Here is a 12,745-nt window from a genome sequence, read left to right as displayed (position 1 = left end):
CTTTTCTAGCTCAAGGATCACGTATGCCCTTTGCTGAATTGAAGTTGGGAAAAGAGTTAGAAATGGTTTAATTTTTGTTTAATGGAATTGAAACGAAGGGACTTAATATGTTTGCTCCTCATGTGTTTAATGCAGGGGTACTATTTAGCAAGTTCTGACAGGTTTTGGAGAACTGATAGCAGAAATTTTGAGTAGTTCGGAGAACCGGCATCTACTACCTCTGGCTGGCCCCAGAGTGGGTTGGGACTGGAGATTTTGCAATATTTGCTGTATCCTTCCCCTGGAGTGGGGTGGGAATGGAGATTTTGCAATATTCTTCCCCTGCCACGCCCACCAAGCCACACCATGCCCACCAAGCCATGCCCACAGAACTGATAGTAAAAAAAAATTGAATTCCACCACTGGTTTAATGACGGAACAACTTTTAAATGAGTTGTGGATGTCACAGTTCATAAGTGATCACAAAGAATTGTAAATATCAAGATAATAAACATCAAGATTATTCTCCAAAATACTGTATCTGAAGGCAGAATAAGAAGCAATGGATGGAAACTAATGAAGAAGAGAAACAACCTAGAACTAGGGAGATATTTCCTGACAGAACAATTAATCAGTGGAATAAGTTGTCTGCAGAAGTTGTGGGTGCTCCTTTAGGAGTTTTTAAGACGAGATTAGACAACCATTTGTCTGAAATGGTATAAGTTTTCCTGCTTCACTAGGAGTTGAAGTAAAAGACGTCTAAGTTTCCTTCCTACTAAGTTATTCTGTAAAAGTTGGTGAATGTATTGATGTAATATGTGCATTTGGAAGCTGCATGTCCATAGCGTACAAGAAAGACAACGTCTAGCATATTTTCCTCCTAAATAAATGATAAAAGTATTATTTTCCAACTTGTGCTGAATAAGTGGTTTACTAGCTGCATTTCTTTTATCACATGAAATCCGTCTGTTGCTGCAGCCCAGAGACACTTCACCCAGGTCTGCTCGACCTCTGAACAGTCTTTGACCCATGGAATCTTTCCCTCCTTTTTGTTTTCCAATCCTACCTATTGCATGAAAAATTTTGTTTTCCTTCTCACTGAGCCAGCTTGCATTTTGCTATTAAAATAAGCACAGTAATGGGAAAAAGATGCTTTCATTTCTCATTTTGCTCCTCCTCTTTACCCCTAGCTTTGGAAACAAAGTCAGTCATTTGGTCAATATATAAAGAGCAAATAACATTATTTACCCTCATTGCTCCTCAGGTTTCTGGGGAGTCACAGAACAAGGGACAGAGTGAGAAAGCAAAGAGTGCTTGTTGGAAAAAGGAGTAAGTAATTGTTAAAAATGCAGTGAGGGATGTTAGTTATCATGGCTTTTAGAATTGCATTTGGGATGAAAAAGGAAGGGTATGAATTTGATTCTCTGTTTATGAGTTTTTCTATTTGTATTATTTTATATAAAAGAATATTCCTGATCCCTCTTGTTTAGCTATATATCCTGATATTCTACTTCGCTAACTAATGGAAATATGTGAAGGTATTCAGTTTACAAGTAAGCCTGGGGATTTTTAAAATAATTTGTTTCTTTTCATCCCAATCAAAACCCAGTAGTTACCGTATTAAGTTAGCAAAGATAAGCATTTTCTTTAAATGAAGTGTGTATGTTGCAAATAAATGGAATTCTCAGATTATTTTGTGTTTGGGAAAATGTGGTTTTGTCCTCAGTTGGTCATTTCTGTTAGACTATTATAATTGACTTTACATGTGGCTGCCAGCATTAAACAATTCAATAGGATAATACCTATGCTGATGGAACTACACTGATTGGCTTATAGGTTTTTGGGCCCATTTCAAGGTTTGGATCACTTTCCAGAAAAATCTAGACACCTTATCCAAGGAGAATTTACCCACCCTAGCAGAGAGAAAGACTTGGGTAATGCCCATAGAGCTCAGATATGCTACTACCTTGATGATCTATAAGAAAAGGTTAAGACAATTTTTTTCAACATCCATTCAGTTGGAAAGATCTAAAAGCAGCAATACTTTTATGATGAGTACTGTTTTATTTATAAATTGCTTTTTGTGGTTCATGTACGTCATTGTTTTGATATATTATGAATAATGTAGAATTACATGATACAATATGTAAACTTACGTTGTATTAGCCAGCATACAGATGTGGATAAACAAACAAGTAAATAAATTTATTTGTACACCTTTTCTATTTTATATATTTTAGGCCAAACAGATTCTTGCTGACAGCGACTGACTTGATTTCAAAGTCTGTATATTTATTCATTTATTTATATAATTTAATTTATTTATTTATTTGTTTGTTTGTTTTTTAATTTATCAACCTGCTACTCCAAAATTGCTACTTAATGGCTCTTGGTAGCTGAACATTTTAAATATCTGATGTTGATATTTATGATGACAAGCTTTTCAGAATAATTCCATAATCTTTTCTAGGAAGGTAATAAGTTGGTTTTTTTTTTTTTTTCCCCTAAAGGGATTTAATTGGGTAGTCCCTCTTTGTATAGTCACCTTCTTTTTCTTAATTATATTATTTCTGGGATGTGAAAGATTTTAACTGATGAGGAAAGAATGCCAGACCTGCTTACATTTAGCCAGATTATGTGGCTATTTTGGGAAGCAGATATCTGGGACACGAATGTTCCATACTAAATTTTAAATTAAAAATCTGTAGAAAAATGCCCAAACCAAGTCGTTTTTGCATTTGCTTTTTTTCTGCATGATATTGCATGGTTTCATGACCATTTAAAGATGTATTAGGAAAGATGTTTCCACTATATAAACTGATGGTAGATCAGCTACCAACAAACAACAAGATTTGTAAAAATTAAAGGAAAATGGGGGAAAAAATCCTACCTACCATATATATTTTAGAGAACAAGTGCAACTCCACTCTACCCTCTCTATATGTTATGTTCCTCCTAGAGAAGAACAAAACAAGAGGATATCTGATTGCAAGTAATACATTGCATGTAGCAATTTCATACATTAATATATCACCATTAAAATTTTGGAATAACATTTTAAATTTTTAGGTGTTGTTGAATGAGATCCATCATTAATAATCAAATGTAAGAATTTTATTTATGTAACATTTAGAATCATAGAATTAGAAAAGAATTTTAAGATTTTTGGTTGCAATCTAACGATTTACCGTAATGAAAGAAACATAATAGATGGCACATTATGAAACCATGAGGAGTCAGAATTTGGGTCAAAAAGGTGTGACATCTGTGAAGCAAAACTATAGAAACATAGCTAGCAGAACATTTTGTTCTTTCATTTCAGGAATTCAAGACGATCATGATGAGAGTTTATGTAGCTCTGATTGCATTCTTCTCCTTCATATCTTGGACTTCCTCCCATATTGTTCATTACACAAGTTCAGGGGGAGTATGTACAAATACTTGTGGGTACCATGGTAATAAGTACACCTGGTGCCAGCAAAAGGGTGGCAGTGGACATGGTTGGGATTATTGTTCCTTAAAAGAAGGCCTGGCTGTTTCTGGTGAGAAATGTGACTCACCTTGTGATTTATGGGGAGGTTCCTATCACTATTGTTACTTCAGAAATGGAAAATGGAATTACTGTAGCATTCTATCAGAATGGGATTCTTTTGAATATTCATTGAAAAACAACTCGTGTAAGAACCACTGCCGAATAACCGAAGGACATTTCCAATGTGAGACTATTCATGGACTTGAACCCTGCTCTCCATTCCGAGATGTGACTCCCACAGGTTTGCCCTGCCACATTAACTATCAATGTGCCAAATATGGTTGTTCAGCCTATCACTGTCAAACGGGCAAGGGAGAAGATGACTGGGATCTCTGTAGACCAAAGGACAATGATGGCTGCATATGGAAAGTTTCTGTCACAAATACTACTCTGACAGAGATTTGTACACTTGTTTATTCCCAAAAGAAAAGTAATATCTTTTTCCGCAGAGAAATGCAAACTAAAATAGTCAGTCCTACAAAAGAGCAATTCAAAGATGCTGTTCATTTGATTGATAATTTAAATACCATCAGAAATTTTTCTGAGTTTGATGCTCCGTCAAAAATGTATTTCTATAAGGAAAGTATCTTATGCAATGGCATCAATTATACCAGTGTGAAACTGTGGCTTAATAATAACACGAATAAGACTATTGCACATGTTATTTTTTCAGAGATACTGAGCATAATTAAGGTGTTGCATTTAGCATTTTATACCAGCCTCCATAGTGCCTTTTATTCACCTGCCTATACTATTATTGTATCAGTTGGTGAACCAATGCTATGTTCCATTGATTACTAATTCATCCATCCAACTTGTTGTACCAATACATTATTGCTTTCTATTATATCTGTTTTGGGTGAGCCTAATACTTATTGCTTCTTATTACTTTATAACTAATTCTAAATCTTTTAATGGTTTGTGTAAAGTCCAAGCAAATTGTCTTTTAATCACAATGACATTTTCATGGAATTAATGCTAATAAATATAATTTTGAATGACATTATATCTGTGAGATTTTTCTGCATTTGTATTCTATTTGTAATCTTCCAAAATTATATGTGATAATCTATGCAGTTAATAAAATATGCTCTTGAAATATTATCTAGTGGAGTCTTAAAAATTGATTTTAAAGATCTGCAATTCTGTGTGAAGATGTCTGAGATATTTTTAATGCATTTACATTATTTGATGGTTTTTAAAAAGTCATCACCTCCATTTTCTCTTTCTGAGATCTTCCCTTTTAAAGAAGGCAAAGCTAAACATTACCCAGTTCAAATAATTAGCAGGGACCAAATCTTTTCTGCAGGAATCCAAATTAAACATTCTGATGGATTCAGCATTTGCTTGATTATATCCAAAAAACAAAAGAATCAATTTGATGTAATGGTTAAGACACCGACTAGAAAGTGGGAGATAGTGAGATCTAGTCTAATTTTATACATATTGGCTGGGTGATCTGGGCCAATCAATCGCTCTCAATGTTACCACACAAGACTGTTGGTGGGAAAATAGGAGTAGAAAGGACTATTTATTTATGTTCAATGCCTTGAGTGATTTATAAATATAAAAAGGCAGAAAAAAACCTTTAACAAAAATTTAAAAGAAAGCCAACCGCTTCCTCAAAGTACTCACTGATTTCCATATGATTGTCTATTATTTCCCTTTCTTATAGGATTTCTGTTGATCTTTGATCTAAGTAATTAGACAGATTCAACTTCATCACATTAACTAGGCAACCCGCTGAGACCAAAGAGAATAATATGTGGTGGGGGATTTCTTTTTTTCCTTTTTTGTAGAATAGCTTTACTAATGCCTTTCTAAGATCTGTTTGCTCTCAAACAAGTTAAATGGGAATTTTGGATATTGCAGATCTTACAAATCTGAGAAGTTCCTGGGTTGAGGTGTATTATAGAATAAAGAGAAAGGTATTAATAGATAAAGGGGAGTCTTACAATTTTAAACTAATTGGCGTTTGGAATTATATCACACTAGAATTTGAAATTAAAGCTTGATAAGTCAAGACATCTGTAAACATTTGCTGTGCAGTTAATCACTTACTAGCATTTTCACAATATATTGGCCTGGAGCTCCTGAATCAATTTTGTAGCCTCAGGGGTGCTACTAGCAACCACTTTGACATGTCACAACTGCTGGGAACTTGTCACTCAGTTTTTCATTGGCTGTAGAGTTCTAACATTTTCAATTTTAGAATTGCCACAAAATATTAAAATAAAAATTGTTAGAAAGTTTGTAAAATAGAAAAAACACAGAAAATAGGCCAAAATTGCTTCCCTGTTGGGTTGGGAATGGATAAAAGCAACATTATGTGTTTCTGGCTTCAAGAATCTGTTAATGACTTACACTTACAATAACATCACCCTAGGAGAGAGATATACCCAAGGATCCTAGTGGGTCCATGCAGACCTGAGAGGAGTTAAGACTGCTGCTTAGCAAAATTATTGAACTAATTTTTCCCAGCTAGGGAATTCTGGGAATTCAACGCTACACATTGTAGGAAGTTAGCACTCACTCCTCTCCTAGAAGAATGAAATATTTTAGAAAATATTAAAAAGGGCAGAAGATTATATTACCCTGGATAAGAAATGGAGAAACCTGTTTTAAAGAAAGCAGCTTCCTGCCTCCCCACCCCCCTTTGTCAATAGGTCAGAGATAGAAACTCACTCCCCCCCCCACCTTTTCAATGGGCAATTAAGGCTTCAGCCAAGCTCACTCAATCCCCCCACCTTTGCAAATGGACCGTCATTTGCAACAGAATAGGACTCATCTAGCAACAGAAACTCACCACATGGCAAGGCTCAAGCAAGCTTGAGAGACAACCTACAACCTTAGCTAAGACCCCTAGACCACCTGGGAGTTTGACAACAAATCAGGGTACATTTCTTATACAGGAACAGGAAACACCAAGGTGGGGCCCTACAGAGAGTATAAATTCAGGCACTCAGCATCCCTTCTGCCCTTCGATCCTGCTCCCCTCTTCTTCTCTTCTTCTACTTTCCTCTCTGGTTCTTCACCCAACACCGTGAACATGTGACCACCATTAAACCATCTTTCCAAGCAGTCTCCATGTTTCCAGTGTCTTTGTCCCCACTTGGAACTGAACCCAGATGGATATTTCTTCCAACAACATCTTAAAGTTTCCCAGTTTGAGAAACCTCACCTGTTGGACGTAATCAGGATTTATCTTGATTGTTGTTCACAGCTATCATGGATAAGGCCAGTTATTTTTTATGTTGTTACCAAGAAATGCTTGTTCATAAATATTTCAGTTTTCTGTTATCCTATGTACAATCAAAGCAGTAGGTGAAATATTCTAAATCTTTTTAAAATTTGCTACCACATTTGTAATTTTTAATAAATCAAAACTGGGATATTTAATTAATTGAGGTATTGGAAGATTTATATGGCCGTGTTGTGGAAAACAACCCCGGGCAGCTTGCAGCAATAATATAGGGTCCAAAATAGCAAAACCCAAACTTGACATCTCAGCCAGCATTATCCAGTTCATCTAACAGTACAATTTCTGAGCTATCTCAGTGCTTTCCAGAAGGTTAAAAGAGTTTAACTGTAATTCTGCTTTTGTTTCTCAAGAAGAAATGCTCAGGCTCAAACCACCAGCTGACATAAAATAAAACAGAAGCTTTGTCTTTATCACCTAAAGACTAAGGAAAGTCAGAAGAGCTCTTTTCATAGAGCAAGAATTCATGAATTTCTGGAAGAAGATTATTTCTTATAATCTCAGTGTACAGCAGTAATCTTAGAATGATTTACTGATTTGCTGTCAGGTTCCACACAATTGCTTGTAATTTAATAGTTATATGCATCTTAATAAATAATTTATGTCTCCTTCATATACTTTTATTGCATATTGTAGTGGACACAAAATATTGCATTCAAGACAATTGAATTCTCATTAGTCTTAAGTATCTTACTTAACCAACTTGTTCAGGATTCAGTACAAACCTACTATTTGAGTTGCACTTCAGAATACAACACATATCTAATTGTGTTAATTCAGCATTCATTGTTCATAGAAATTACATCAATTTCTACATTTACTGTAAAGTAAAGAAGAAAATGCATTTTCTTTTTAACTTCCCCCCTTTTAAAAGTTAGCTTTCATTTTCTTCTCCCAACTCTGGCAAAATTATACATGTGCTCTGACAGACGATGGATAAAATCTCATTCCAGATGACTCATAACAGTGCTTTGCAATTTAATATGTTTTCTTTCTCATAACAATGTCATGTTGACCAGGAAGGAAACCTCTTAGCAGCAGCCAATTGCTTTCCAATCATCTAAAAAGAAATTTTCCAAGTTTATTCTACGTGGCAACTTCTTGTTACTGTTTTGGTCCCAAAGTGATAGCAGAATTTTATGAGTGGTTTGCTTTATTTCACTTTTTTCTCTCATTAAAACATCTATCTACATAGTTAAAGATCACAATTATAATCAATCTAATTTTGGAAGGTCATTTTCAACCACTATGCAATAAAATCCAGAATCAACAATTATGCAATTAAAAATAATTCTACGTTTTTCCTTAGTGCTGAGTTTTGGATGCAAATCTTCTACTTCTCTGAAACTTAGAGCTGGGTAAGGCACATACTTTTTTCCTTTGGTAGCAAATATTAGTTTGAGAGAAGGGTAAGGCTTCCGATCTAAGATTTTGTTCTAAGAGAAATATAGAATTATCATAATATTATAATAGTTTGTTCTGACACTAAAAAGAGGTCAATTGAAAAGGCCAGAGGCTAATTTTGTTACTTTACTGTGGACATGAAATGGGCAGGGGGTGGGGAGGAACCTGCTGTGATTACAGCCACTACCGACAGAAGCCTTCATGTTCAATGGAGGATTTTGCTGCCCCCATCACAAAAGAAAAAAAGAAAGAAAAGTAAGAAGAAAAGAAAAAAGAAAAGGAAAAAGAAATAAAAGCAAAAACATAGCATTATGGGATAGTGGTGCAAGTTTAGCCTCTTTTGGAAATGCATACCATGTTGTAATGCATCTAAAAAGAAGGCTTGTATCATGGAACATAGGTCTGATTCTCTAGTCCAATGCCCTGCTCAAGGACAGTACAATTGTCTAGTCACAACTCTGGGAGGCAAACTATTCCATTGATTAATTTTTGTTCCTGTCAAAAAAGAGTTTCTTTACTTCTAGGTTGGGATCTGTCCTTAACAAGTTTCTATCTATTACTTCTTGTCCTGGCCTCTGGTGCTTTGGAGATTATCCCCCCTTTTCTGTGACAGCCTCTACAACACTGCTTTTGTCTGTGAAACTCTTTAAAGACAACACAACACATTCACACACACCTAGGGCATTGTTTAGATTGATATATTAGAAGCAACAAGCATGCAATCAAATGGACTTTGGGTGGTTAAGGAATTTGCACCACTGCTAAAAAGGCCTCTAAAGTTAGTAAGCTTGGGCTGGGAGGGCAGAATTTAGTATTGTAAGAAGAGGAAGCCTTCCAGTCCAAATAAATGCTACTAAAAAGCGGTATGAGGGCCAAGACCTGCAGTTATAGTAGTGGAAGATGTACTCTGTTATAGTGGAGAAGACTTAAAGAGGCAGCAGATCTCAGAAGATTTTGAAAAAAGCTAGAACAGGAGACAAATAGCAATTGAAATAACAAAATTGATTACAGCAGAAGACTATTTTACAGTCTCAGTTCCAGTTGCTAGACGTTTGACTAATTTAGGGAATTCTATTCTTGGGGAAAGCTCACCGAGACCCTGTAGTTGGAGAATACTCCAAAATAAGAGAGAAATGCCGACAGATGCCAAATACTGGTTCTAATGCAAGCTCTGTTATATATAAAAGAGATAATTACAATTACATTCCCCTAATTACAGAATTTTAGTGCTATCCCAGAGGCATAGGCCACTTAGTCAAGGTTAGGTCTTGCAGCGTCATGACTATAGAAAGAAAGCCATGAAGTCATGGTGCCTAGTTTGGATCAAAACCTTGGGTAATTGTTGGGAGCTAGGCATGTACTAGGCATAGAACCCAATATAGAATGGGATGTTTAGGCTCCCACTTGGCTTTGACCAGTTCACTTCCAGTCACCCACCTCAGCCCATTCACAGCCAGCTTTCCTTCTCCTGGACTCTAGCCGAACACTATCATGCACCACCACTGTTCACCTCCCCCCCAAAACAGTAGCCACACTTACCACAACATCAGGGCAGTGGGAATGGTTGCCGGGGGCAGGGGGTAGCCAAATTGCTCATTTGGTGCTAGGCCAGAGTCCAGGCACAGAGGCAATGGCAGTGAGGAGAAATTAAAATGGGAAGCTCCCGGCCACTGCTGCTTGCCATTGCCTGCTGCAGCTTTCCATTTTTACCACTACCATGCCCACCATTGCCTTCACACTTGAACTCCAGCCTGATGCCAAAAGGGTAGTTCAATTCAGTGGTGAAATGCTCCTAGGTCTGCTACCAGTTCACTTTGCTACTGGTACTCTGTGTGCGCGCATGCACGGTGCGCACCAAATATGTGCTTTGCGCACATGTTCACTGCAGGCACTACCATGCAGTGCTGAAAAAGGAGGCTTAAGAAGCCTTTTGTAAGGTAAGTAGAACAGTGAGGTAGGGGGAACAACTCTGTTGCACAATTTAGATTCACTAGAAAGCAGGTTTTCCTGATTTCTAGCTAAAATTAATCGTGTGGCATAGCTAATCGTCGGGAATACTGGTTCGTCCAAACCTGCAGCATTTTTTTACTACTGATTTGCCTGAACCGGTAGCTTTTATTACTACCAGTTTGCTCGAAAAAGTCCGAATTGGTAGCATTTCATCCCTGGTTTGGCTGTCCCCTCCCCATGTGCCACCATTATTTGACCATCCCCCCGCACTGGCAGCAGCCGGGCTTACCACTAGTGCCCTGCCACCCATCTGGACCACCAAGAGCTGAGCTCAAGTAGCATTTTCCTGCCCCCCCCTCTAGCAGCTATGTGCAAGCAGTGTTGGCCTGCCATCTGATTGGCTGGCAGCTTCTTGTCCCACGGAACAAAACACCTGGTGTCCAAATGGTGTCTGGACAAATGGGTCCAGGCTGAAGGGTGGACGAACAGGAGCCCCTTGGCCAAGGGGGATCGCTTAGCCAGGAGGAGGAAAGCTGGCTATGAATGGATTGAGAGATGTGGCTGGAGGCCAAGTGGGTATGGCCAATGCTGAGAGCCTAAAGGTCCTAGACCCTACCTAGCATTGGGTACTATGTAAACTGCCACTTTTATCGCTGCATAACAGCTTATTGACAGCTTATAAGAAATTTGGGTACTATTTTGCTTGGTATGTCAATAATTATAATCAGTAATTATTAATATAAAAACTGCAAAAGGCCTTTTTAGCATTCTCAACAATCACGTCAAATCATTTCTTTCTATAGTGGCAACTGATCACTGAATTTAAAAAACAACAACCTCAGAGCTCACATGGAATCTCTTTATTCACATCTCCTGTCTTTGATTAGATCAAAATAGTTCTTAATTGATTACCTTTATCAAGAATAAAAATATAGAATATGGATGTTTAATATTTATCTGTCTCCTTCAGATCAGGGATTATATGGAGTCCCAAATTATGCTAGTTTTCTTTTATTTGTTTTGTATAATTTGTTTCTTAATTTTCTTCTTATATACTTGGGAGGGGATTTTGGTTGATTGTTGTATGATTAAATTTAACAACTACCAAAATGTATTTTCCATAGGAAAGCAAATTTGCTTGCCATCTGGTAGGGATACCACTAAAAGTGTCTGTACAAGATTGTTGCAAATGTGAAACATGGAATTCTCATTATAATATTTATTAATAATACATACACACAAAACAACCTGTTTCATGTTGTCAAGAAAACAGAAAATAGCAATCCGCATTATTCCAGAACGCATAGGCTTTAAACTCCTACACAAATAGACATGTAGATACCCACACAAAGGTACAAATTGTACTAACAAGTTATTTAATAACTTCTAAGGTAGGCCCTACAAAGGCATGCAAATACTTAAACCCTGTACATTCTGCTGAAGATCAGCATAGAAATAAAACAGACCATCTGTAATGATATTGTGAACTATAAATAAATGGGATCAGTTGGCTGGAAAATTCTGAGCAGAAAAATATGTAAAGGCCACACTATATTAAGCTCTTTTCTTCAGTTAGTTGGCTAAAAACATTTTATACTTAGGTCAGGCATTTATTGGGATACAAAGGGCTTCTTAGCTTCCATAGTTAGTAAATCAAGGCAGGGAAAATAATTCCAATCAGCCAAGAACATCTGAAGAATGTTTAGCTGGAACTGCCCTAAGGAGAAGCTCAAATAGGATAAACTATGTTCTAACCCTTAGGATACTTAGGATACTATGTGTGGGTTTTAAACTGCCTATCCCTGTTCTAAATAAGGTGATACATTTCACTAAGGAATCAGGCTTCAAAATGAAGCAAATACAAACAACAAAACTAACAACACAACAAAACATAAACGTAACATAAACGTAACATATTATAATCTGGAACTGTTTTGTATCTGTGCTTTTCTAGTCCCTCCCTGCTCCCTACCTTTTAAAAAGTCTATGAATATATTATGGTTTGGAAGACAAAACATGGTTGACACGGCCACTGAAACATTTATTGTTGGTCTTGGGTGGCATTTATTACTAATTTATCTTACGAATCAGCTTGGATAGAATAGAGGAAGTGGCCTCTGTGTTTAGTACCACACACCCAAATTCCAGGAAATAGGCATCTTCAGTGGCATGCTAAAATGGAAACTGAAGACAATTTCATGTTCACTATTTGCTCAAGGATATCCAGAAGGAGATCAAAAAGTTAAAATGACAGGTGATTGATGTTTAGCTCCTTTTTTTATATGCATCACACATAATGTACATTGAATATAAAAAGGAAGCAGGGCTTTGATCATTATGACTATTTTCACATTTTGAACCCTTTTTCCCCCCCATGGATGCAGATGGCAGCCATAACTGGCGGAGCCTTTGCACAGATTTGTCTAGTGTGCCAGTTGTGCTCTTTCTTAGTCGTGGAGGTCTTGTTCATTTCCCATTTGGTTTATTGCAACACAATCTATATCGTGCTGACCACCTGGGTCTTCAGCTGGGCCAGAACATGACAGCATGCACTATGATGGGTATCTCTTAGTTTGCCCAGGTGACATTTCTGTTGTGTTATCTGCACTGGTTTTGTTTCT

General features: G+C 36.9%; 1 protein-coding gene and 1 long non-coding RNA gene across 4 annotated transcripts in view; one reads left to right on the top strand and one right to left on the bottom strand.

Moving 5' to 3' along the window:
- Positions 1-12,745, bottom strand: part of LOC131198530 (uncharacterized) — a 30,056-nt gene that overhangs the window by 6,268 nt on the left and 11,043 nt on the right. The gene's annotated exons all lie outside the window — the stretch shown is intronic.
- LOC131198526 (uncharacterized) lies at positions 1,193-4,615 on the top strand. Of its 3 annotated transcripts, none has more exons than XM_058183270.1 (3): positions 1,193-1,308; positions 2,220-2,261; positions 3,302-4,615. In XM_058183270.1, exon 3 carries the CDS (start codon positions 3,317-3,319, stop codon positions 4,310-4,312), a length of 996 nt encoding a protein of 331 aa, XP_058039253.1. In that variant the 5' UTR covers positions 1,193-1,308; positions 2,220-2,261; positions 3,302-3,316; the 3' UTR covers positions 4,313-4,615. The 3 variants fall into 3 exon arrangements, with proteins under 3 accessions (XP_058039253.1, XP_058039255.1, XP_058039254.1); XM_058183271.1 differs by lacking the exon at positions 1,193-1,308 and adding an exon at positions 1,948-1,966; XM_058183272.1 differs by lacking the exon at positions 2,220-2,261 and having other exon boundaries at positions 1,204-1,308.

The sequence above is a fragment of the Ahaetulla prasina genome, chromosome 4, assembly GCF_028640845.1.
Source record: "Ahaetulla prasina isolate Xishuangbanna chromosome 4, ASM2864084v1, whole genome shotgun sequence".
Lineage (NCBI taxonomy): Eukaryota > Metazoa > Chordata > Lepidosauria > Squamata > Colubridae > Ahaetulla > Ahaetulla prasina.
This window is presented reverse-complemented; position numbering and strand designations above follow the sequence as displayed.

Coding starts and splice junctions, on each gene's coding strand:
- LOC131198526 (XM_058183270.1), top strand. CDS start 3,317: ATGATGAGAGTTTATGTAGCTCTGATTGCATTCTTCTCCTTCATATCT.